We start from the raw sequence: 22,694 nt of genomic DNA, 5'->3' as shown, positions 1-22,694 counted from the left end.
GTGTGCAAAGCCGTCATCAAGGCAAAGGGCGGCTATTTGAAGAATCTCAAATATAAAATATATTTACTACATGATTCCATATGTGTTATTTCATAGTTTTCAGGTCTTCATTATTATTCTACAATGTAATAAATAGTAAAAAATAAAGAAAAACCCTTGAATGAGTAGGTGTGTCCAAACTTTTGACTGGTAGTATATATACATATACACTACCGTTCAAAAGTTTGGGGTCACTTAGAAATGTCCTTGTTTTTGAAAGAAAAGCAATTTTCTGGTCCATTAAAATAACATCAAATTGATCAGAAATACAGTGTAGACATAATTGCAAAAGGGTTTTCTAATGATCAATTAGCCTTTTAAAATGATCAACTTGGATTAGCAAACTTGTGACCTCAAACTTTTGAACGGTAGTGTGTGTGTATATATATATATATATATATATATATATATATATATATATATATATATATATATATATATATATATATATATATATATATATATATATATATATATATATATATTTATATTACACTGCTCAAAAAAATAAAGGGAATATTTAAACAACAGAATGTAACTCCAAGTCAATCACACTTCTGTTAAATCAAACTGTCCACTTAGGAAGCAACACTGATTGACAATACATTTCACATGCTGTTGTGCAAATGGAATAGAAAACAGGTGGAAATTATAGGCAATTAGCAAGACACCCCCAATAAAGAAGTGGTTCTGCAGGTGGTGACCACAGACCACTTCTCAGTTCCTATGCTTCCTGGCTGATGTTTTGGTCACTTTTGAATGCTGGCAGTGCTTTCACTCTAGTGGTAGCATGAGACGGAGTCTACAAACCACACAAGTGGCTCAGGTAGTGCAGCTCATCCAGGATGGCACATCAAACCGAGCTGTGGCAAGAAGGTTTGCTGTGTCTGTCAGCGTAGTGTCCAGAGCATGGAGGCGCTACCAGGAGACAGGCCAGTACATCAGGAGACGTGGAGGAGGCCGTAGGAGGGCAACAACCCAGCAGCAGGACCGCTACCTCTGCCTTTGTGCAAGGAGGAGCAGGAGGAGCACTGCCAGAGCCCTGCAAAATGACATCCAGCAGGCCACAAATGTGCATGTGTCTGCTCAAACGGTCAGAAACAGACTCCTTGAGGGTGGTATGAGGGCCCGACGTCCACAGGTGGGGGTTGTGCTTACAGCCCAACACCGTGCAGGATGTTTGGCATTTGCCAGAGAACACCAAGATTGGCAAATTCGCCACTGGCGCCCTGTGCTCTTCACAGATGAAAGCAGGTTCACACTGAGCACATGTGACAGACGTGACAGAGTCTGGAGATGCCGTGGAGAACGTTCTGCTGCCTGCAACATCCTCCAGCATGACCGGTTTGGCGGTGGGTCAGTCATGGTGTGGGGTGGCATTTCTTTGGGGGGGGCCGCACAGCCCTCCATGTGCTCGCCAGAGGTAGCCTGACTGCCATTAGGTACCGAGATGAGATCCTCAGACCCCTTGTTAGACCATATGCTGGTGCGGTTGGCCCTGGGTTCCTCCTAATGCAAGACAATGCTAGACCTCATGTGGCTGGAGTGTGTCAGCAGTTCCTGCAAGAGGAAGGCATTGATGCTATGGACTAGCCTGCCCGTTCCCCAGACCTGAATCCAATTGAGCACATCTGGGACATCATGTCTCGCTCCATCCACCAACGCCACGTTGCACCACAGACTGTCCAGGAGTTGGCGGATGCTTTAGTCCAGGTCTGGGAGCAGATCCCTCAGGAGACCATCCGCCACCTCATCAGGAGCATAACCAGGCGTTGTAGGGAGGTCATACAGGCACGTGGAGGCCACACACACTACTGAGCCTCATTTTGACTTGTTTTAAGGACATTACATCAAAGTTGAGTGAGCCTGTAGTGTGGTTTTCCACTTTAATTTTGAGGGTGACTCCAAATCCAGACCTCCATGGGTTGATAAATTTGATTTCCATTGATAATTTTTGTGTGATTTTGTTGTCAGCACATTCAACTATGTAAAGAAAATTTAATAAGATTATATCATTCATTCAGATCTAGGATGTGTTGTTTAAGTGTTCCCTTTATTTTTTTGAGCAGTATATATATATATATATATATATATATATATATATATATATATATATATATATATATATATATATATATATATATATATATATATATATATATATATATATCACACACACACATACACACACAGTGCATTCGGTAAGTATTCAGACCCCTTCCCTTTTTCCACATTTTGTTACATTACAGCCTTATTCTAAAATTGATTAAATAAAAAAATTCTCATCAATCTACACACAATACCCCATAACGACAAAGCGAAAACAGGTTTTTAGAAATGTTGGCAAATGTATTATAAATAAAAAAACAGAAATACTTTATTTACATAAGTATTCAGACCCTTTGCTATGAAACTCGAAATTGATACTCAGGTGCATCCTGTTTCCATTGATCATCCTTGAGATGTTTCTACAACTTGATTGGAGTCCACCTGTGGTAAAGGCACACACCTGTCTATATAAGGTCCCACAGTTGACAGAGCATGTCAGAGCAAAAAACAAGCCATGAGTTCGAAGGAATTGTCCGTAGAGCTCCGAGACAGGATTGTGTCAAGGCACAGATCTGGGGAAGGGTAGCAAAACATTTCTGCAGCTTTGAAGGTCCCCAAGAACACAGTGGCCTCCATCATTATTAAATGGAAGAAGTTTGGAACCACCAAGACTCTTCCTAGAGCTGGCTGCCCGGCCAAACTGAATAATCAGGGAGATGACCAAGAACACGATGGTCACTCTGACAGAGCTCCAGAGTTCCTCTGTGGAGATGGGAGAACCTTCCAGAAGGACAACCATCTCTGCAGCAATCGACCAATCAGGACTTTATGGTAGAGTGGCCAGACGTAAGCCTCTCCTCAGTAAAAGGTGCATGACAGCCCGCATGGAGTTTGCCAAAAGGCACCTAAAGGCCTCTCAGACCATGAGAAACAATATTCTCTGGTCTGATGAAACCAAGATTGAACTCTTTGGCCTGAATGCCAAGTGCCACGTCTGAAGGAAACCTGGCACCATCCCTACGGTGAAGCATGGTGGTGGAAGAAGCATCATGCTGTGGGGATGTTTTTCAGAGGCAGGGACTGGGAGGCTAGTCAGGATCGAGGGAAAGATGAACGGAACAATGTCCAGAGAGATCATTGATGAAAACCTGCTCCAGAGCACTCAGGACCTCACTGGTGCGACGGTTCACCTTCCAAAAGGACAACGACCCTAAGCACACAGCCAAGACAACGCAGGAGTGGTATCGGGACAAGTCTCTGAATGGCCATGAGTGGCCCAGCCAGAGCCCGGACTTGAACCCGATCAAACATCTCTGTAGAGACCTGAAAATAGCTGTGCAGCGACGCTCCCCATTCAACCTGACAGAGCTTGAGAGGATCAATGGAGAAGAATGGGAGAAACTCCCCAAATACAGGTGTGCCAAGCTTGTAGCGTCATACCCAAGAAGACTTGAGGCTGTAATCGCTGCCAGAGGTGCTTCAACAAAGCACGGAGTAAAGGTTCTGAATACTTATGTAAATGTAACATCAGTTTTCTATTTTTAATACATTTGCAAACATGTCTAAAAACCTGTTTTTGCTATATATACACACAGTACCAGTCAAAAGTTGACACACCTACTCATTCAAGGGTTTTTCTTTATTTCTACATTGTAGAATAATAGTGAATACAACAAAACTATAAAATAACACATATGGAATCATATTGAAAAACAAATGATAGTCCCATTAAGCCAAACCAGATGCGATGGCATATCGCTGCCGAATGCTGTGGTAGCCATGCTGGTTAAGTTTACCTTGAATTCTAAATAAATCACAGACAGTGTCACCAGCAATGCATTCCAACACCATCACACCTCCTCCACCATCCTTTACAGTGGGAAATACACATGCGGATATCATCTGTTCACCCACACCATGTCTCACAAAGACACGGCGGTCGGAACCAAAAATCTGAAATTTGGACTCCAGACCAAAGGACACATTTCCACTGGTCTGATGTCCATTGCTCATGTTTCTTGGCCCAAGCAGGTTTCTTCTTCTTATTGGTGTCCTTTAGTAGTGGTTTCTATGCAGCAATTCGACCATGAAGGCCTTATTCACACAGTCTCCTCTGAACAGTTGAGATGTGTCTGTTACTTGAACTCTGAAGCATTTATTTGGGCTGCAATTTCTGGTAACTCTAATGAACTTATCCTCTGCAGCAGAGGTAACTCTGGGTCTTCCATTCCTGTGGTGGTCCTCATGAGAGCCAGTTTCATCATAGCGCTTGAAGAAATGTTCAAAGATCTTGAAATGTTCCGTATTGACTGACCTTCATGTCTTAAAGCAATGATGGACTGTCGTTTCTCTTTTCTTATTTGAGCTGTTCTTGCCATAATATGGACTTGGTCTTTTACCAAATAGGGCTATCTTCTGTATACCCCCCTACCTTGTCACAACACAACTGATTGGCTCAAATGCATTAAGAAGGAAAGAAATTCCACAAATTAACTTTTACGAAGGCACACCTGTTAATTGAAATGCATTCCAGGTGACTACCTCATGAAGCTGATTGAGAGAATGCCAAGAGTGTGCAAAGCTGTCATCAAGGCAAAGGGTGGCTATTTTTAGAATCTCAAATATAACATATATTTTGATACGTTTAACACTTTTTTGGTTACTACATGATTCCATATGTGTTATTTCATAGTTTTGATGTCTTCCCTATTATTCTACAATGTAGAAAATAGTAAAAAATAAAGAAAAACCCTTGAATGAGTAGGTGTTTAAAACTTTTGACCGGTAGTGTGTATATGTGTGTGTGTGTGTATATATATATATATATATATATATATATATATATACATACACTGCTCAAAAAAATAAAGGGAACACTTAAACAACACAATGTAACTCCAAGTCAATCACACTTCTGTGAAATCAAACTGTCCACTTAGGAAGCAACACTGATTGACAATAAATGTCACAGGCTGTTGTGCAAATGGAATAGACAACAGGTGGAAATTATAGGCAATTAGCAAGACACCCCCAATAAAGAAGTGGTTATGCAGGTGGTGACCACAGACCACTTCTCAGTTCCTATGCTTCTTGGCTGATGTTTTGGTCACTTTTGAATGCTGGCGGTGCTTTCACTCTAGTGGTAGCATGAGACGGAGTCTACAACCCACACAAGTGGCTCAGGTAGTGCAGCTCATCCAGGATGGCACATCAATGCGAGCTGTGGCAAGAAGGTTTGCTGTGTCTGTCACGTAGTGTCCAGAGCATGGAGGCGCTACCAGGAGACAGGCCAGTACATCAGGAGACGTGGAGGAGGCCGTAGGAGGGCAACAAACCAGCAGCAGGACCGCTACCTCCGCCTTTGTGCAAGGAGGAGCAGGAGGGGCACTGCCAGAGCCCTGCAAAATGACCTCCAGCAGGCCACAAATGTGCATGTGTCTGCTCAAACGGTCAGAAACAGACTCCATGAGGGTGGTATGAGGGCCCGACGTCCACAGGTGGGGGTTGTGCTTACAGCCCAACACCGTGCAGGACGTTTGGCATTTGCCAGAGAACTCCAAGATTGGCAAATTCGCCACTGGCGCCCTGTGCTCTTCACAGATGAAAGCAGGTTCACACTGAGCACATGTGACAGACGTGACAGAGTCTGGAGACGCCGTGGAGAACGTTCTGCTGCCTGCAACATCCTCCAGCATGACCGGTTTGGCAGTGGGTCAGTCATGGTGTGGGGTGGCATTTCTTTGGGGGTCCACACAGCCCTCCATGTGCTCGCCAGAGGTAGCCTGACTGCCATTAGGTACCGAGATGAGATCCTCAGACCCCTTGTGAGACCATATGCTGGTGCGGTTGGCTCTGGGTTCCTCCTAATGCTAGACCTCATGTGGCTGGAGTGTGTCAGCAGTTCCTGCAAGAGGAAGGCATTGATGCTATGGACTGGCCCGCCCGTTCCCCAGACCTGAATCCAATTGAGCACATCTGGGACATCATGTCTCGCTCCATCCACCAACGCCACGTTGCACCATAGACTGTCCAGGAGTTGGCGGATGCTTTAGTCCAGGTCTGGGAGGAGATCCCTCAGGACACCATCCGCCACCTCATCAGGAGCATGCCCAGGCGTTGTAGGGAGGTCATACAGGCACGTGGAGGCCACACACACTACTGAGCCTCATTTTGACTTGTTTTAAGGACATTACATCAAAGTTGGATCAGCCTGTAGTGTGGTTTTCCACTTGAATTTTGAGGGTGACTCCAAATCCAGACCTCCATGGGTTGATACATTTGATTTCCATTGATAATTTTTGTGTGATTTTGTTGTCAGCACATTCAACTATGTAAAGAAAAAAGTATTTAATAAGATTATTTCATTCATTCAGATCTAGGATGTGTTGTTTAAGTGTTCCCTTTATTTTTTTGAGCAGTATATATATATATATATATATATATATATATATATATACACATACACACAGTGGGGAGAACAAGTATTTGATACACTGCCGATTTTGCAGGTTTTCCTACTTACAAAGCATGTAGAGGTCTGTAATTTTTTTCACATTGTATGATTTTTAAGTAATTAATTTGCATTTTATTGCATGACATAAGTATTTGATCACCTACCAACCAGTAAGAATTCCGGCTCTCACAGACCTGTTAGTTTTTCTTTAAGAAGTCCTCCTGTTCTCCACTCATTACCTGTATTAACTGCACCTGTTTGAACACGTTACCTGTATAAAAGACACCTGTCCACACACTCAATCAAACAGACTCCAACCTCTCCACAATGGCCAAGACCAGAGAGCTGTAAGGACATCAGGGATAAAATTGTAGACCTGTACAAGGCTGGGATGGGCTACAGGACAATAGGCAAGCAGCTTGGTGAGAAGGCAACAACTGTTGGCGCAATTATTAGAAAATGGAAGAAGTTCAAGATGACGGTCAATCACCCTCGGTCTGGGGCTCCATGCAAGATCTCACCTTGTGGGGCATCAATGATCATCAGGAAGGTGAGGGATCAGCCCAGAACTACACGGCAGGACCTGGTCAATCACCTGAAGAGAGCTGGGACCACAGTCTCAAAGAAAACCATTAGTAACACACTACGCCGTCATGGATTAAAATCCTGCAGCGCACGCAAGGTCCCCCCTGCTCAAGCCAGCGCATGTCCACGCCCGTCTGAAGTTTGCCAATGACCATCTGGATGATCCAGAGGAGGAATGGGAGAAGGTCATGTGGTCTGATGAGACAAAAATAGAGCTTTTTGGTCTAAACTTCACTCGCCGTGTTTGGAGGAAGAAGAAGGACAGTACAACCCCAAGAACACCATCCCAACCGTGAAGCATAGAGGTGGAAACATCAGTCTTTGGGGATTATTTTCTGCAAAGGAGACAGGACGACTGCACCGTATTGAGGGGAGGATGGATGGGGCCATGTATCGCAAGATCTTGCCCAACAACCTCCTTCCCTCAGTAAGAGCATTGAAGATGGGTCGTGGCTGGGTCTTCCAGCATGACAACGACCCGAAACACACAGCCAGGGCAACTAAGGAGTGGCTCCGTAAGAAGCATCTCAAGGTCCTGGAGTGGCCTAGCCAGTCTCCAGACCTGAACCCAATAGAAAATCTTTGGAGGGAGCTGAAAGTCTGTATTGCCCAGCGACAGCCCCCGAAACCTGAAGGATCTGGAGAAGTTCTGTATGGAGGAGTGGGCCAAAATCCCTGCTGCGGTGTGTGCAAACCTGGTCAAGACCTACAGGAAACGTATGATCTCTGTAATTGCAAACAATGGTTTCTGTACCAAATATTAAGTTCTGCTTTTCTGATGTATCAAATACTTATGTCATGCAATAAAATGCAAATTAATTACTTAAAAATCATACAATGTGATTTTCTGGATTTTTGTTTTAGATTCCGTCTCTCACAGTTGAAGTGTACCTATGATAAAAATTACAGACCTCTACATGCTTTGTAAGTAGGAAAACCTGCAAAATCGGCAGTGTATCAAATACTTGTTCTCCCCACTATATATAGATATATATATATATATATATATATATCTATCTTACCTGAGGTGTGGACTCTTCCTTTGTAGAAGAACTCAGTGACTTTCTTAATGGCCTGAGGGTTGTAGATGATGTTCAGAGGGCTAGTGTTCACCTCCAGTCTCCGCTCAAATTTACACCTGACCGGGTTGCGCTCGTATATCATTTCAAACACAGGGGACGCCGATGACTCTAAGCTAGGGACTGCCAAACAAAATATAAACATTTATTGTCTTTATATTCCATTTCATGAAATAAACATAATTAATTTAACAGGTGATTAATGCACTTTGCAATCCTCTTGGGGATTTCAAGAGGACGTTTCGCAAGTAAACCTAAACACTCACCTGAGCTGCTCGTTTCAGCACTGCTAGGCTGGCCAAAAGGCTGGTTTATGGCAACCACAACCTGGTCCTTTTAGAGAGATAATAATGACAGATTAATATTCTGTACATATAGCACATGTTCAATCTATTCACATGTTCAACTCAAACAGGCCTGCTACTCCCTCACCGGTTTGGGGGAAACGAGGACGGGGAAGATGGTGCCCTGGGTGGTGAGGTCTCTGAGGAATAAGCCCCCCAGCTTGACAGACAGAAGAGAGGACTCAGAGCGAGGCAGAGACTCCACTCCCACCTTCACCCCTGAGGAAAGGAGACACTGTTACAGCATTGCTCAGGGCAAACCATCAATAATCATCACACCGCACCCACTACCCACATGAGCATGCATTCTCAATCAACTTATGTTCTCAAACAAATATCAGAATTTGGGAGAGGAGTCACCTATAAAGTAAATCTGCCTTTGAAATGGCACTCCATTCCCCTATGGCTCTGGCCAAAAGTAGTGCACTATATACAGCGCATTCGGAAAGTATTCAGACCCCTTGACTTTTTCCACATTTTGTTAAGTTTCAGCCTTATTCTAAAATGGGTAAAAGTAATTTTTTCCTCATCAATCTACGCACAATACCCCATAATGGCAAAGCGAAAACAGGTTTTTAGAAATGCTAGCAAATTTATTAAAAAGAAACAACAGAAATACCTTATTTACATAAGTATTCAGACCCTTTGCTATGAGACTCGACATGTATGTCAGGTGCATCCTGTTTCCATTGATCCTCCTTCAAATGTCTCTACAACTTGATTGGAGTCCACCTGTGGTAAATTCAATTGATTGGACATGATTTGGAAAGGCACACACCTGTCTATATAAGGTCCCACAGTTGGCAGGGCATGTCAGAGCAAAAACCAAGCCATGAGGTCAAATGAATTGTCCGTAGAGCTCCGAGACGGGATTGTGTCAAGGCACAGATCTGGGGAAGGGTAGCAAAACATTTCTGCAGCTTTGAAGGTCCCCAAGAACACAGTGGCCTCCATCATTCTTAAATGGAAGAAGTTTGGAACCACCAAGACTCTTCCTAGAGCTGGCTGCCCGGCCAAACTGAGCAATCGGGGAGAAGGGCCTTGGTCAGGGAGGTGACCAAGAACCCGATGGTCACTCTGACAGAGCTCCAGAGTTCCTCTGTGGAGATGGGAGAACATTCCAGAAGGACAACCATCTCTGCAGCACTCCACCAATCAGGCCTTTATGGTAGAGTGGGCCAGACGCCAAAAGGCACCTAAAGGACTCTCAGACCATGAGAAACAAGATTCTCTGGTATGATGAAACCAAGATTGAACTCTTTGGCCTGAATGCCAAGTGTCACGTCTGGAGGAAACCTGGCACCATCCCTACGGTGAAACATGGTGGTGGCAGCATCATGCTGTGGGGATGTTTTTCAGCGGTAGGGACTGGGAGACTAGTCAGGATCGAGGGAAAGATGAACAGAGCAAAGTACAGAGAGATCATTGATGAAAACCTGCTTCAGAGTGCTCAGGACCTCAGACTGTGGCAAAGGTTCACCTTCCAAAAGGACAACGACCCTAAGCACACAGCCAAGACAACGCAGGAGTGGCTTCGGGACAAGTCTCTGAATGTCCTTGAGTGGCCCAGCCAGAGCCCGGACTTGAACCTAATCGAACATCTCGAGAGACCTGAAAATATCTGTGCAGCGACGCTCCATTTCCAACCTGACAGCTTAAGAGGATCTGCAGAGAAGGGAGAAACTCCCCAAATACAGGTGTGCCAAGCTTGTAGCGTCATACCCAAGAAGACTCTAGGCTGTAATCGCTAGCAAAGGGGCTTCAACAAAGTACTGATTAATGGGTCTGAATACTTATGTAAATGTGATATTTCATTTTGTAATTTTTTATACATTTGCAAAAAAAAAAAAAACGTTTTTTGCTTTGTCATTATGGGGTATTGCATAACAAAATGTGGAAAAAGTTAAGGGGTCTGAATACTTTCCGAAAGCACTGTATAAGAAATAGGGTGCCATTTCGGACACCATGCTGTACCTGAGAACCTGAGCTCGATGACGCCACTCTCAGCTCCCCTCTTGTCTTGGTGGAACAGGGTGACGGCCCCCGTCTCCAGCAGGAACTCTAGCCGGGCAAACAGGTGGTCTCTCCTGGTGAAGGTGTTGAGGGTCTGAGAGTCCTCCAGAGGGTCAAACAGGTCCTCCTCTGTACAGGGGACAGACAGAGGGACACGATCTGGTTGATGAGGTTGGCACAGACTGTGAGACATATGGCACTGTGACTTTTCGTCCCTTACAGCAGGACACAAATGTATAGGGAATGGGCGAGGGGGGAAAAGCAACCATTTTCAATTTAGAGCGTGTGAGGTCCTTGAAAGACACTGAGAGTGCATCTGTACTACACTCCAACATAGCATTTTCTCTCTCTTTCGTATTAAAGGGCTATCCCATTATTTTGACTACACTCACTCAATGGCAACATACACACAATACTTTTTTGTTCAACGATCCAGGAGAAAAGCTCTTAGGGTTGAATCCTAACTTCAACTTCAAATGTTCAGTCTCCCATTGACATCAATTTATGACTGTTAGTGAAAGTTAGAATTTGCCCCTTAGTTCTTACCCAGGATGTCCCAGGTGCCAGGGCCTGGTAGCAGCTCATCAGGGCCCGTCTCAGGGTACGCTCCGTACCAGCCGCCCCAGCCAGGGAACCACGACTGCAGGTACTGGATCATGCCAGAGCTGCCACTATTGGGGATGGAGCTCCCTGTGGGAGAACAGGGTGGTGGGCTCTCAGCGATAGGTTCTCTCACACTCTCTGCGATTTCCTCCTGTTTGCGGAAGCAGTCGTGGACAACTCCCCTAAGGCTTTGCAACTCCTCCAGATTCTGCTCGTCCTCCACTCTCTGCAATTCACACTCCTCCAGGGGATTGAGGGGGGCTCCTTTAAGCCTCTGGAAGTAGAGGTTGGTGTAAAGCAGGGCGTCCCGTGCCCTCCGCAGGGCAAACTCCCAGTTCCCCCTCCGCCTCTGCTCTCGAATCTCACTCAGGTTGGCCTGGATGGCAAACATCCACCAATGCCGGCAGTTTCCAATGATGGGGACTTTGGGTCTCCACTGGCGGAACATCATCTCCCTCTCCCTGCGGTCCAGCTCTTTGAGGAAGGCCATGATCTGCTGGTACTGCACCTGTGACAGTCGTAGAGATAGAGGCTCCAGCTGAACCTGGCCCTCGATGCGGGGCGCGTTGCGAGACCTCAGAGGCTCCTTGGAGGCATTCCTCCTCAGCAGCACCGAGGCACACACCGGCTCAAAGATATACTGGTGCTCTCGGCTCTGCATGCACTTGGTCATGGCCTCCTGAATCTCGTTGGCGGGGAGATCACCCAACATGCTAGACACTGTGTCCCAGTAGACACTGAATTCTTTAATCTCCAGTTGCTTTTGCCGCATGAGCCTTTGTGCCTGTAAAGAAGGAGGAACACACTGTTAGACCGAGCAGCCATACCCACTTGATATGGCAAGCGATGTCTGACTGGTACATGTAACTTACCGGTTCTATTGAAGAGTTCTGTGCAGATACGTTCTTGATGCAGACACCAAAGCAAAATGGCTTCCCTGGGTTGGTCAAGTCATCCTCAAATCGCAAGTGGACATCTTGTATCTTTAGCTGAAGAGAAACCCCAAAGGGAAAAGTCAGTTCTGATTCTAAACACAAGTCAAGTGGATTACAATGACATTTGATATTTTACCTCAATGTTCTCCACGATCCTGGTGACTACAGAGGCAGTGACAGAGTACCAGTAGGACTCTCCTTTCTGTTCACACTCGCTCTGAGGGAAAGGTACATCAATCAAGACATCAACTAGTTGTCTAATGAGCAACATGTCACTATCATTACAATGCTGAACATACTATACATATCACAATCACATGTAAACTTGCGGCTTGGTGGAACTCCTGGATACATATGATTTCATAGCAAAAGTAGGTAGCAATCCACTCTTCACTGCAATAGCCTAATACAATGACTGCAGCATTGCAGTTCTTGACAAAAACCGGTGCGCCTGGCACCTACTACCATACCCTGATCAAAGGCATTTACATATTTTGTCTTGCACATTCACCCTCTGAATGGCACACATACACAATCCATGTCTCAATTGTCTCAAGGCTTAAAAAATCTTCTTTAACCTGTCTCCTCCCCTTCATCTACACTGATTGAAGTGGATTTAACCTCATAAGGATCTAACCCTTTTTTCCCATTTTCGCCTAAAATGACATACCCAAATCTAACTGAATGTAGCTCAGGACCTGAAGAAAGGATATGCATAATCTTGATACCATTTGAAAGGAAAAAGTTTGTGGAAATGTGAAATTAATGTAGGAGAATATAACACATTAGATCTGGTAAAAGATAATACAAACAAAAAAACATGCGTTTTTTGTTGTTCCATCATCTTTGAAATGCAAGAGAAGGGCCACAATATAATATTGCAGTTTAGGCGCAATTTAGATTTTGGCCACTAGCAGGCAGCAGTGTGTGCAAAGTTTCAGATTGATCCAGTGAAGCATTGCAATACTGGACTATTTTGTATCAAGTCTGCCCAAATGTGCTGAATTGGTCAATTGATACATTTTCAAGTACATAACTATAGAGAACATACAAAAATGATATGGTAATACAAAATGTAAGTTTACACACTCCCAGGAATGTCATACATGATGGATCATTAGCTTATACACTAACTTTCACACATCTAGAGGCCGGGCGGGGTGGGTGTGGAGCCAGAGACAGCAGGGGTTCAAACTGTAGAACCCAGTTCCTACATTTGAATATAAAAATTGATTTGATCAAACAAAATTATGCTACATTTGATCTCTGGGACCCTTAGGATGACAAATCAGAGCAAGCTTATTGAATGTAAGTACATTATTTACCTTCAGAGGTGAATGTATCAAACCAGTTGCCGTGATAGGTTTGTTGTTTTGCACTCTCCTCAAACAATAACATGGTATTTTTTCACTGTAATAGCTACTGTAAATTGGACAGTGCAGTTAGATTAACAAGAATGTATGCTCACTGCCCATATAAGACATGTCTATGTCCTGGAAAGTTTGCTGTTACTTACAACAGTCATGCTAATCACATTAGCGCACATTAGCTCAACCGTCCGGTATACGGGACACCCATCCCATAGAGGTTAACAAGTGACATCAATAAGGAATCATAGCTTTCACCTGGTCAGTGTATGTCAGAGAAAAAGCAGGTGTTCATAATGTTTTGTACACTCAGTGTATACTGCATACATACACAGTCTACAGATAAGAATACAACTGAGCCTGATTCCAGGATTCTTGGCACTGTTCCCACACACCTTCCACTTGTCCTCTAGTGCCTTAAGCAGCTGTTTCTTGCGTTCGCGCTCGGCCTCCCTCTCCGTCTCCTCGTCATACTCCTGGGGTCGGACCGGGCCGATGATGAGGTTGAGCTGGGACATGGAGATGACCCAGGGGTCACTGTGGGGTCGGTAGAACGGGATCTGGAGCGTGATCTTCCCAATGAAGCCTGGAGAGCGAAAGCAGGGTGTAGCATGAAGTACTAAAATACTCATAATGCTCTGCGTATTGTGTCCCGATTTATCTTAGTAAAGAAGTTACTGAAGATAACAATGATGCCCCTTTTCCTTATCTATACACTATAATGAAGATCAAATAATGAAGATAAACGTCATAAAAGCTGAGATAACATTCATTCGATGTGACTAAATGAACATTGCTCAACCTGAAATAGGACTTTTGTGTACTTCTATACTTTCTCAGTGTAGCTGTGGCTGTCATGTACTGTGTGAAATGCATTGTGCTGCTGTTGTGTATTTATTATCATATGTCTAAGAACTGTAGACTGTTGTAATACTAATCACTGTGCTGCACTGACTACAGACACTTATCGGCCAGTTGGCCTTGTCTTAACAATTAAACCAATCACTGGTTTGGTTGAAAGAAAGGCATGTTGAATAATTGATTTCCTTTGCCATTATGGGTGCATGCTTGTTACCAGACTAAATAACACTGATTGTTTGTTGACGTTCTTTTAGTGAACAAAAGGTCAACCAAGCAGGACTGATCAGCAAGGACTGGAGATAAGTGTAGTGAGTGCACAGAAATTAAGGCCAATCTTCTGCTCAACTCAAAATAACTCTAATTGTGCATATTGAGTTTACTTATATATATATATATATACAGTGAGGGAAAAAAGTATTTGATCCCCTGCTGATTTTGTATATTTGCCCACTGACAAAGACATCATCAGTCTATAATTTTAATGGTAGGTTTAGTTGAACAGTGAGAGACAGAATAACAACAAAGAAATCCAGAAAAACGCATGTCAAAAATGTTATAAATTGATTTGCATTTTAATGAGGGAAATAAGTATTTGACCCCTCTGCAAAACATGACTTAGTACTTGGTGGCAAAACCCGTATTGGCAATCACAGAGGTCAGACTTTTCTTGTAGTTGGCCGCCAGGTTTGCACACATCTCAGGAGGGATTTTGTCCCACTCCTCTTTGCAGATCTTCTCCAAGTCATTAAGGTTTCGAGGCTGACGTTTGGCAACTCGAAACTTCAGCTCCCTCCAAGATTTTTTATGGAATTAAGGTCTGGAGACTGGCTAGGCCACTCCAGGACCTTATTGTGCTTCTTCTTGAGCCACTCCTTTGTTGCCTTGGCTGTGTGTTTTGGGTCATTGTTATGCTGGAATACCCATCCACGACCCATTTTCAATGCACTGGCTGAGGGAAGGAGGTTCTCACCCAAGATTTGACGGTACATGGCCCCGTCCATCATCCCTTTGATGCAGTGAAGTTGTCCTGTCCCCTTAGCAGAAAAACACCCCCAAAGCATAATGTTTCCACCTCCATGTTTGAAGGTGGGGATGGTGTTCTTGGGGTCATAGGCAGCATTCCTCCTCCTCCAAACACAGCGAGTTGAGTTGATGCCAAAGAGCTCAATTTTGGTCTCATCTGACCACAACGCTTTCACCCAGTTCTCCTCTGAATCATTCAGATGTTCATTGGCAAACTTCAGATGGGCCTGTATATTTGCTTTCTTGAGCAGGGGGACCTTGCGGGCGCTGCAGGATTTCAGTCCTTCACGGCGTAGTGTGTTACCAATTGTTTTCTTGGTGACTATGGTCCCAGCTGCCTTGAGATCATTTACAAGATCCTCCCGTGTAGTTCTGGGCTGATTCCTCACCGCTCTCATGATCATTGCAACTCCACGAAGTGAGATCTTGCATGGAGCCCCAGGCCGAGGAAGATTTACAGTTATTTTGTGTTTCTTCCATTTGCGAATAATCGCACCAACTGTTGTCACCTTCTCACCAAGCTGCTTGGCGATGGTCTTGTAGCCCATTCCAGCCTTGTGTAGGTCTACAATCTTGTCCCTGACATCCTTGGAGAGCTCTTTGGTCTTGGCCATGGTGGAGAGTTTGGAATCTGATTGATTGATTGCTTCTGTGGACAAGTGTATTTTATACAGGTAACAAGCTGAGATTAGGAGCACTCCCTTTAAGAGTGTGCTCCTAATCTCAGGTCGTTACCTGTATAAAAGACACCTGTGAGCCAGAAATCTTTCTGATTGAGAGGGGGTCAAATACTTATTTCCCTCATTAAAATGCAAATCAATTTATAACATTTTTGACATGCGTTTTTCTGGATTTTTTTGTTGTTATTCTGTCTCTCACTGTTCAAATAAACTTACCATTAAAATTATAGACTGATCATTTCTTTGTCAGTGAGCAAACGTACAAAATCAGCAGGGGATCAAATACTTTTTTCCCTCACTGTATATATATATATATATAGTTATTGTGAATGTTTTCAAAGATAACCTTTTTGATGGATCACTCACCTGCTTTGACCTCAAAGGGCAGATCAAACTCTCGGAGGGCATCTTTCCTTAAGGGAAGGTTTTCCAGCTCCACCGCCCCTAGGGAAGACAAGGGTTATCAAGGGTGGGCCTAGACTTCAGTTACAGTAAATGCATGATACATTATTATATTTATTGTGCTATATTGTATATTGCAGGGATTCTGGTAGCATAGGATGTTTGGCAAGTTGAAGAGCTGTCAAATTCAATGAGGGTAAGAGCGAGGATGATGTCATCGTAGAAACTGACAGTGGACACCCTGAGCCAGACAAACGGACAGACAGACAGGCTACCTTTGAGGAGGGCGATGGAGAGCTGGTCTGTATTTAGGTTGCTGACATATTTGCCTAGGTATGTGTTGAGTACCCAGGCAACAAGTCCCTCCAACATTATGAGGGGTCAGGGAGAGGGAGTGGAGAGGGGGTGGGGCTTAGTGGGGAAGGTGTGGGGGGAAATCTTGGATGAAAAGGTCTGGAATCTTCTTGTGACAGCCTCTCCAGAATAACATGAAATCTGGTGAAAAAGGTAAAGACAACCAAACATTAAAGCAGCATGGCTTGAGGCCTCATTCCATAGTGAACTGGTAAGTGGCAACACACATTATTTAGAACAAAGTTAAGATTGCATTGCAACATAACACCTGATGGTGCTCTTCACAATTGTCATATGATGGCAGTTTCCCTGACAGCTAGCCTAGATACTAAATCTGACAGTAGCTAGCTACAGCTCCATACTACTTGTCAGACACAGAGAACTGTTACTATATATTGGTTGTTGGGGTGGGATTAATGTGGGGTGTCCGTGGGTGACTTTTGACAATTATTTTGGATTCCTCATGCCGAACCCATTGTTAGAAAAAAGTTGTCCAAATCAGATGTTAGGTACTATATTTACTGAATATTATATGAATCCTATAAATTAAAATGGCCAATTTGGATGAAATTATTTACCATAATTAGATCAAATTATATTTCAACGAAATACGTTAATGTTGCAGGAATACTAATATTATCTGTTTCTAACAACAGAAACGATTTCAGAACAATCTGAGATGGTGCGTGTCGAAATCCTCTTTCTTGTGCTTTTTGAAGTGGAATGACCCTAATGCCAAACTAGATTCTAGGCGGACATCACAGGTCGTTTCTGTTTTGACAACGATAGCTACAGTGTGTCACTACCTGGATAAATCAGATAACGTTAGCTAGTTATGGCTAAAGTTGCCAGACCAGCTGCCAATGACTTTAGAAAAGACAACTTACCTTAAGCTAGTTAGCTAGCTAGCTAGTTGTTGTTAAGGTGATTTGAGCCCATGATCCAGCTAGTCCGATGTGATGTGTCAAAAACTCAAAGGAAAAGAATGACAGTCAAAAAGCGCCGTTACTAACCACCTAGCTAGCTATCTAGCTTTCTATTCAAAAGCCTAGCATGACAAGTGACTGAGTGGACAATGACCTAGCTAGCTACCTAGGACAGTCACCCAACGTTAGGGCGAAAGACAAAAGAAGTGAAAAGTCCGCTGTCAAAAACTCAACACAGGAATGCAGACAGCACACACACTACTCGACACTAATCGACAAGGAGAATTCTAGCCCAGTAGCTAAACTGGTATTGCAAGCTTCATTGGATCTTATAGCATTAGCAGCAAGACAAGAGTGAGTAGACAGTCTTTGCTAAATGTAACGAAAGTTAGCCACAGGACGTGAAGCTAGTTAACTGTGATCATAAACGTCTTCATATTTTGTTTCGAACTTCACCCCCACTAGCTGTCGCAAAGTCGCGGGCATTAGCAAGCTAGCTAGCTGTGGGATTTCTTCCTTGTTTGGCAAACGTTCCAACGGGGACTTTCCTGTCATGTGACAAAAACAAATACATTTTGAGCCATCATGCACCGCTAGCCACTGAGGACCCCTAGTGCCTGGAAGTGAAATCGATCTGAGATTTTTTGATTGTCTTATATTTACCATCTAACTATGGGCTTGAGCGACACTAAATTCATCAATAATTAAAATGTGAGCCCATTTCAGTTTCCTCAGAAATAGCAATGCTGTCATTTATGGCTCAACAGTTGACCAAAATGTATACTATAGCTTTCCCATAGAGATGCATTAATTATGTGATCCTGCTATCTAGCTATCATCACAAGGGGGTGTAATTTGTCTGTCAGTTATTGGTGCTGCAGACTGATCTACAAATCACCTGGCATACCAAACAACCTTCCAGCATTCAATATGTCAGAAACTAAGGTGATTTAATCTCCAGGCTGATACATTGTAGCCTACTTGTGGCATATTCCATGGGGATAATAAATTACAAAGACCAGAAACAGTGTACATGATGACATTTTACTAATTCAACCAAATTGCCACAGTGATACACAGCCATGTTGATGAATTAAGTTGAAATAAGGAGGAAACTATGTTGACAAAACCCATCTTTGGCCGAAGTAGTAGAATTTGGAGTGGGTGTGTTTGGAGTGGGTGTGTTTGCCTGGAGCTGTAGCTTAATGAGTCAGCAAAGCAGACCGTGATGGGCGTGTGATGGAGTATTTATTAGACAAGATTACACTTTTGTTTAAATTAGCTTGATTCACTTTTAAATTAGCTATCCATAACACTGCTGCAGTGCTCACAATCAAGAGGAACAGATAGCTCAGTGCCGTCCATTGAGGTTTTAAGACACCCTTGTAGAAAATACAGTGCCTTGCAAAAGAATTCATCCCTGTCACGGTTTCGGCCGAGGCTGCTCCTTCTCCTTGTTCGGGCAGGCTTCGGCGGTCGTCGTCTCCGGAGTACTAGCTGCCACCGTTCTATGTTTCGATGTTTGATTGGTTTTGTCTGTTTTGTTACACCTGTTCCTTGGTAGTGTTCATTATGCGTCCTATAAGTTCTCTTGAGTTTTGTCATGTGTTGTGTGTAATTGTTCGTTGTCACTGTGGGATGCTAGTTTGTTTTGTCTCTCTGTTCGGTGTAGTAGAGTGCTCCGCACTTTTGTGCCTTTGTATGTACTTTACCGGTGTGCGTAAAGTTCGCTTGCCTGCCAGGTTGTATGTAGCCGTGTTTGGCTTGTTCTTTTTGTCTTCACTAAAGACGTCAGTACGAAGCCTCTGTGTGTCCTGCGCTTGATTCCACACCACTTCTACACTCAACTGTGACAGAATTACACACCATCACTATGGAATCAGCAGGAGCAGCCGCACCTACCGAGATTATTGAGGAGCGCCTTCGTGGACAGGAGGACAGGATCAACCAGATCAGGCACGCTCTGGATAGGGTGATGAACACCCTCCATCGATGGGAGGCCAGCGGGGTACCCACGCCCCCACCTACCACACCATCACCATCGGTCAGTCCACCTGTCCAACTTCCGGAACCCAGTGGGATTCGGCTCTCGCTCCCGAGGGCGTACGACGGCACCGCGGCCGGGTGTCAGGGTTTCCTGTTGCAAATCGAACTCTACCTCGCCACCGTACACCCGGTGCCCTCGGGACACGAGAGCGTTTCCGCCCTCATCTCCTGTCTCACCGGCAAGGCGTTGGAGTGGGCCAACGCCGAATGGAGGAGGATAGACGCCGCAACGATCACCTATGCAGAGTTCTCCCGCCGCTTCCGGGCAGTGTTCGACCATCCACCTGAGGGGAAGGCGGCGGGGGAGCGTCTATTCTACCTCCGGCAGGGGATGAGGAGCGCTCAAGAGTTTGCACTGGAGTTCCGGACACTAGCGGCAGATGCAGGGTGGAATGAGCGGGCCCTCATAGATCACTTCCGCTGCAGCCTCAGGGAGGACGTCCGTAGAGAGTTGGCGTGCAGGGACACCACTCTTTCGTTTGACCAATTGGTTGACATGGCCATTCGGCTAGACACCCTGCTCGCCACCCGCGGACGTCCTGGGTGGGGGGTCGCCCATTCCACCCTCCAGCACCTCCGAGCCGAGTCCTATGGAGCTCGGGGTGCTGGCGCTAGAGAACGGAGGAGAAGGAGCCAGAGTGGGGCCGTCCCCCTGCACCAACTGTGGCCGTGGAGGGCACACCGCGGCTAGGTGCTGGGGAGGGTCTCCTGGAGGACGAGACGGCAGGCCACACATTGGGGAGTCCTCCCAGGTGAGTAGGCGCCCCACTTACCCAGAGCTTTCTGTCGTGCACATAACCATACCTGTTTGTTTTCCACAGGTTGCACCTCGTTCCCAGCATAAGGCGCTAGTAGATTCAGGCGCAGCTGGGAATTTTGTAGATCGTAAATTTTGTATAGAGTTAGGGATCCCTCTCCTACCGGTTAATAATCCCTTCCCTGTACATGCCCTAGATAGCCGTCCGTTAGGATCCGGGTTGATCAGGGAGGTCACAGTGCCACTTAGGATGGAGACGCAGGGGGGTCATGAGGAGACGATTCAGCTATACCTGATTGACTCTCCTGCGTATCCGGTGGTGCTGGGGCTTCCCTGGTTGATTACTCACGATCCTACCATTTCGTGGCGAGAGAAGGCTCTTAAGGGGTGGTCTGCCCAGTGTGTGGGGCTATGTCTGGGTGTTTCCGTAGGGGCGACCTCGGTGGAGAGTCCAAACCAAATGCCTGCAATGCATGTTCCCCCCGAGTATGAGGATTTAGCACTCGTGTTTAGCAAGGCGAGGGCGGCGCGATTGCCACCTCATAGACGGGGGGATTGTGCGATAGACCTCCAGGCAGGAGCTGCGGATCCCACGGAGCCATGTGTATCCTTTGTCACAAGAGGAGAAAAGGGCAATGGAGACATACATTGCCGAGTCTCTGAGACAGGGATACATACGGCCCTCCACTTCCCCTGCGTCCTCGAGCTTCTTTTTTGTGAAGAAAAAAGATGGAGGTTTGCGCCCGTGTATCGATTACCGCGGTCTCAATCAGATTACTGTGAAATATAGTTATCCACTCCCTCTGATTGCGACTATGACGGAGTCATTACACGGGGCACGGTTCTTCACAAAATTGGACCTCAGGAGCGCATACAACTTGGTGCGCATTAGAGAGGGCGATGAATGGAAGACAGCATTTAGTACTACCTCGGGTCATTACGAGTATCTCGTCATGCCATACGGGTTAATGAATGCTCCATCAGTCTTCCAATCCTTTGTGGATGAGATCTTCCGGGACATGCAGGGGCAGGGAGTGGTCGGTGTACATAGACGATATTCTAGTGTACAGTTCTACCCGAGCCGAGCATGTAGCCCTGGTGCGCCGAGTGTTGAGGAGGCTGTTGGAGCATGACCTGTATGTCAAGGCAGAGAAATGTCTGTTCTTCCAGGAGTCGGTCTCCTTTTTGGGTTATCAGTTGTCCGGCGTCAGGGGTGAAGATGGAGGTTGACCGTGTGTCAGCCGTGCGTAGATTGGCAAACCCCAACCACAGTGAAAGAGGTGCAGCAGTTCTTGGGCTTTGCGAATTACTACCGGAGGTTTATCCGGGGTTTTGGACAGGTGGCAGCTCCCATAACGTCCCTTCTGAAGGGGGGTCCGGTGCGCTTGCGGTGGTCAGCTGAGGCGAACAGGGCTTTTGGGAGACTGAAGGACCTGTTTACTTCGGCTCCGGTGCTGGCGCATCCGGATCCCGCTTTACCATTCCAAGTGGAGGTGGACGCGTCAGAAGCCGGTATCGGGGCCGTTCTCTCGCAACGGTCCGGCACACCACCTAAACTCCGCCCCTGTGCTTTTTACTCGAAAAAGCTCAGTCCGGCGGAGCGAAATTATGATGTAGGGGACAGGGAGCTGTTAGCCGTGGTACAGGCCCTAAAGGTGTGGAGGCATTGGCTTGAGGGGGCTCAACACCCTTTTCTCATTTTGACTGACCACCGTAACCTGGAATACATTCGGGCGGCTAGGAGACTAAATCCTCGCCAGGCTCGGTGGACTATGTTTCTAGCCCGGTTCGTGTTTAAGATCACTTACATCCCTGGGTCCCAGAACGGGAAGGCAGACGCCCTGTCTCGGCGGTATGACACAGAGGAGAGGTCCGTTGAGCCCACTCCCATACTACCTAAGTCTTGTCTGGTGGCACCGGTGGTGTGGGAGGTCGATATGGAGATCGAGCGGGCGTTACGCACCGACCCTAGCCCTCCACAGTGTCCGGTGGGTCGGACGTACGTCCTGCTCGAGGTCCGGGATCGACTCATTTATTGGGCTCACACGTCACCCTCCTCTGGGCATCCAGGTATTGGCCGGACAGTGCACTGCCTTAGCACAAAGTACTGGTGGCCAACATTAGCCAGGGATGTGAGGATTTATGTCTCCTCCTGCTCGGTGTGTGCCCAGTGTAAGG

At 45.6% G+C, this 22,694-nt stretch overlaps 1 protein-coding gene across 2 annotated transcripts in view; it reads right to left on the bottom strand.

The window, feature by feature from the left end:
- Nucleotides 1-18,229, bottom strand: part of vps13d (vacuolar protein sorting 13 homolog D) — an 81,563-nt gene extending 63,334 nt beyond the window's left edge. For both annotated transcript variants that reach the window (XM_041856098.2, XM_041856099.2), the window contains exons 1-11: nucleotides 17,675-18,229; nucleotides 16,709-16,928; nucleotides 16,398-16,475; nucleotides 13,863-14,053; nucleotides 12,237-12,317; nucleotides 12,038-12,154; nucleotides 11,109-11,949; nucleotides 10,524-10,691; nucleotides 8,638-8,768; nucleotides 8,472-8,538; nucleotides 8,149-8,328 (exon numbers count right to left, since the gene is read on the bottom strand). In XM_041856098.2, the coding sequence (XP_041712032.2) occupies nucleotides 8,149-8,328; nucleotides 8,472-8,538; nucleotides 8,638-8,768; nucleotides 10,524-10,691; nucleotides 11,109-11,949; nucleotides 12,038-12,154; nucleotides 12,237-12,317; nucleotides 13,863-14,053; nucleotides 16,398-16,475; nucleotides 16,709-16,805 (1,951 nt within the window). In that variant the 5' untranslated portion in view covers nucleotides 16,806-16,928; nucleotides 17,675-18,229. The remainder of the gene's footprint in view (nucleotides 1-8,148; nucleotides 8,329-8,471; nucleotides 8,539-8,637; nucleotides 8,769-10,523; nucleotides 10,692-11,108; nucleotides 11,950-12,037; nucleotides 12,155-12,236; nucleotides 12,318-13,862; nucleotides 14,054-16,397; nucleotides 16,476-16,708; nucleotides 16,929-17,674) is intronic.
- Nucleotides 18,230-22,694: the final 4,465 nt, after the last annotated feature.

The sequence above is a fragment of the Coregonus clupeaformis genome, chromosome 30 (genome assembly GCF_020615455.1).
Source record: "Coregonus clupeaformis isolate EN_2021a chromosome 30, ASM2061545v1, whole genome shotgun sequence".
Lineage (NCBI taxonomy): Eukaryota > Metazoa > Chordata > Actinopteri > Salmoniformes > Salmonidae > Coregonus > Coregonus clupeaformis.
This window is presented reverse-complemented; position numbering and strand designations above follow the sequence as displayed.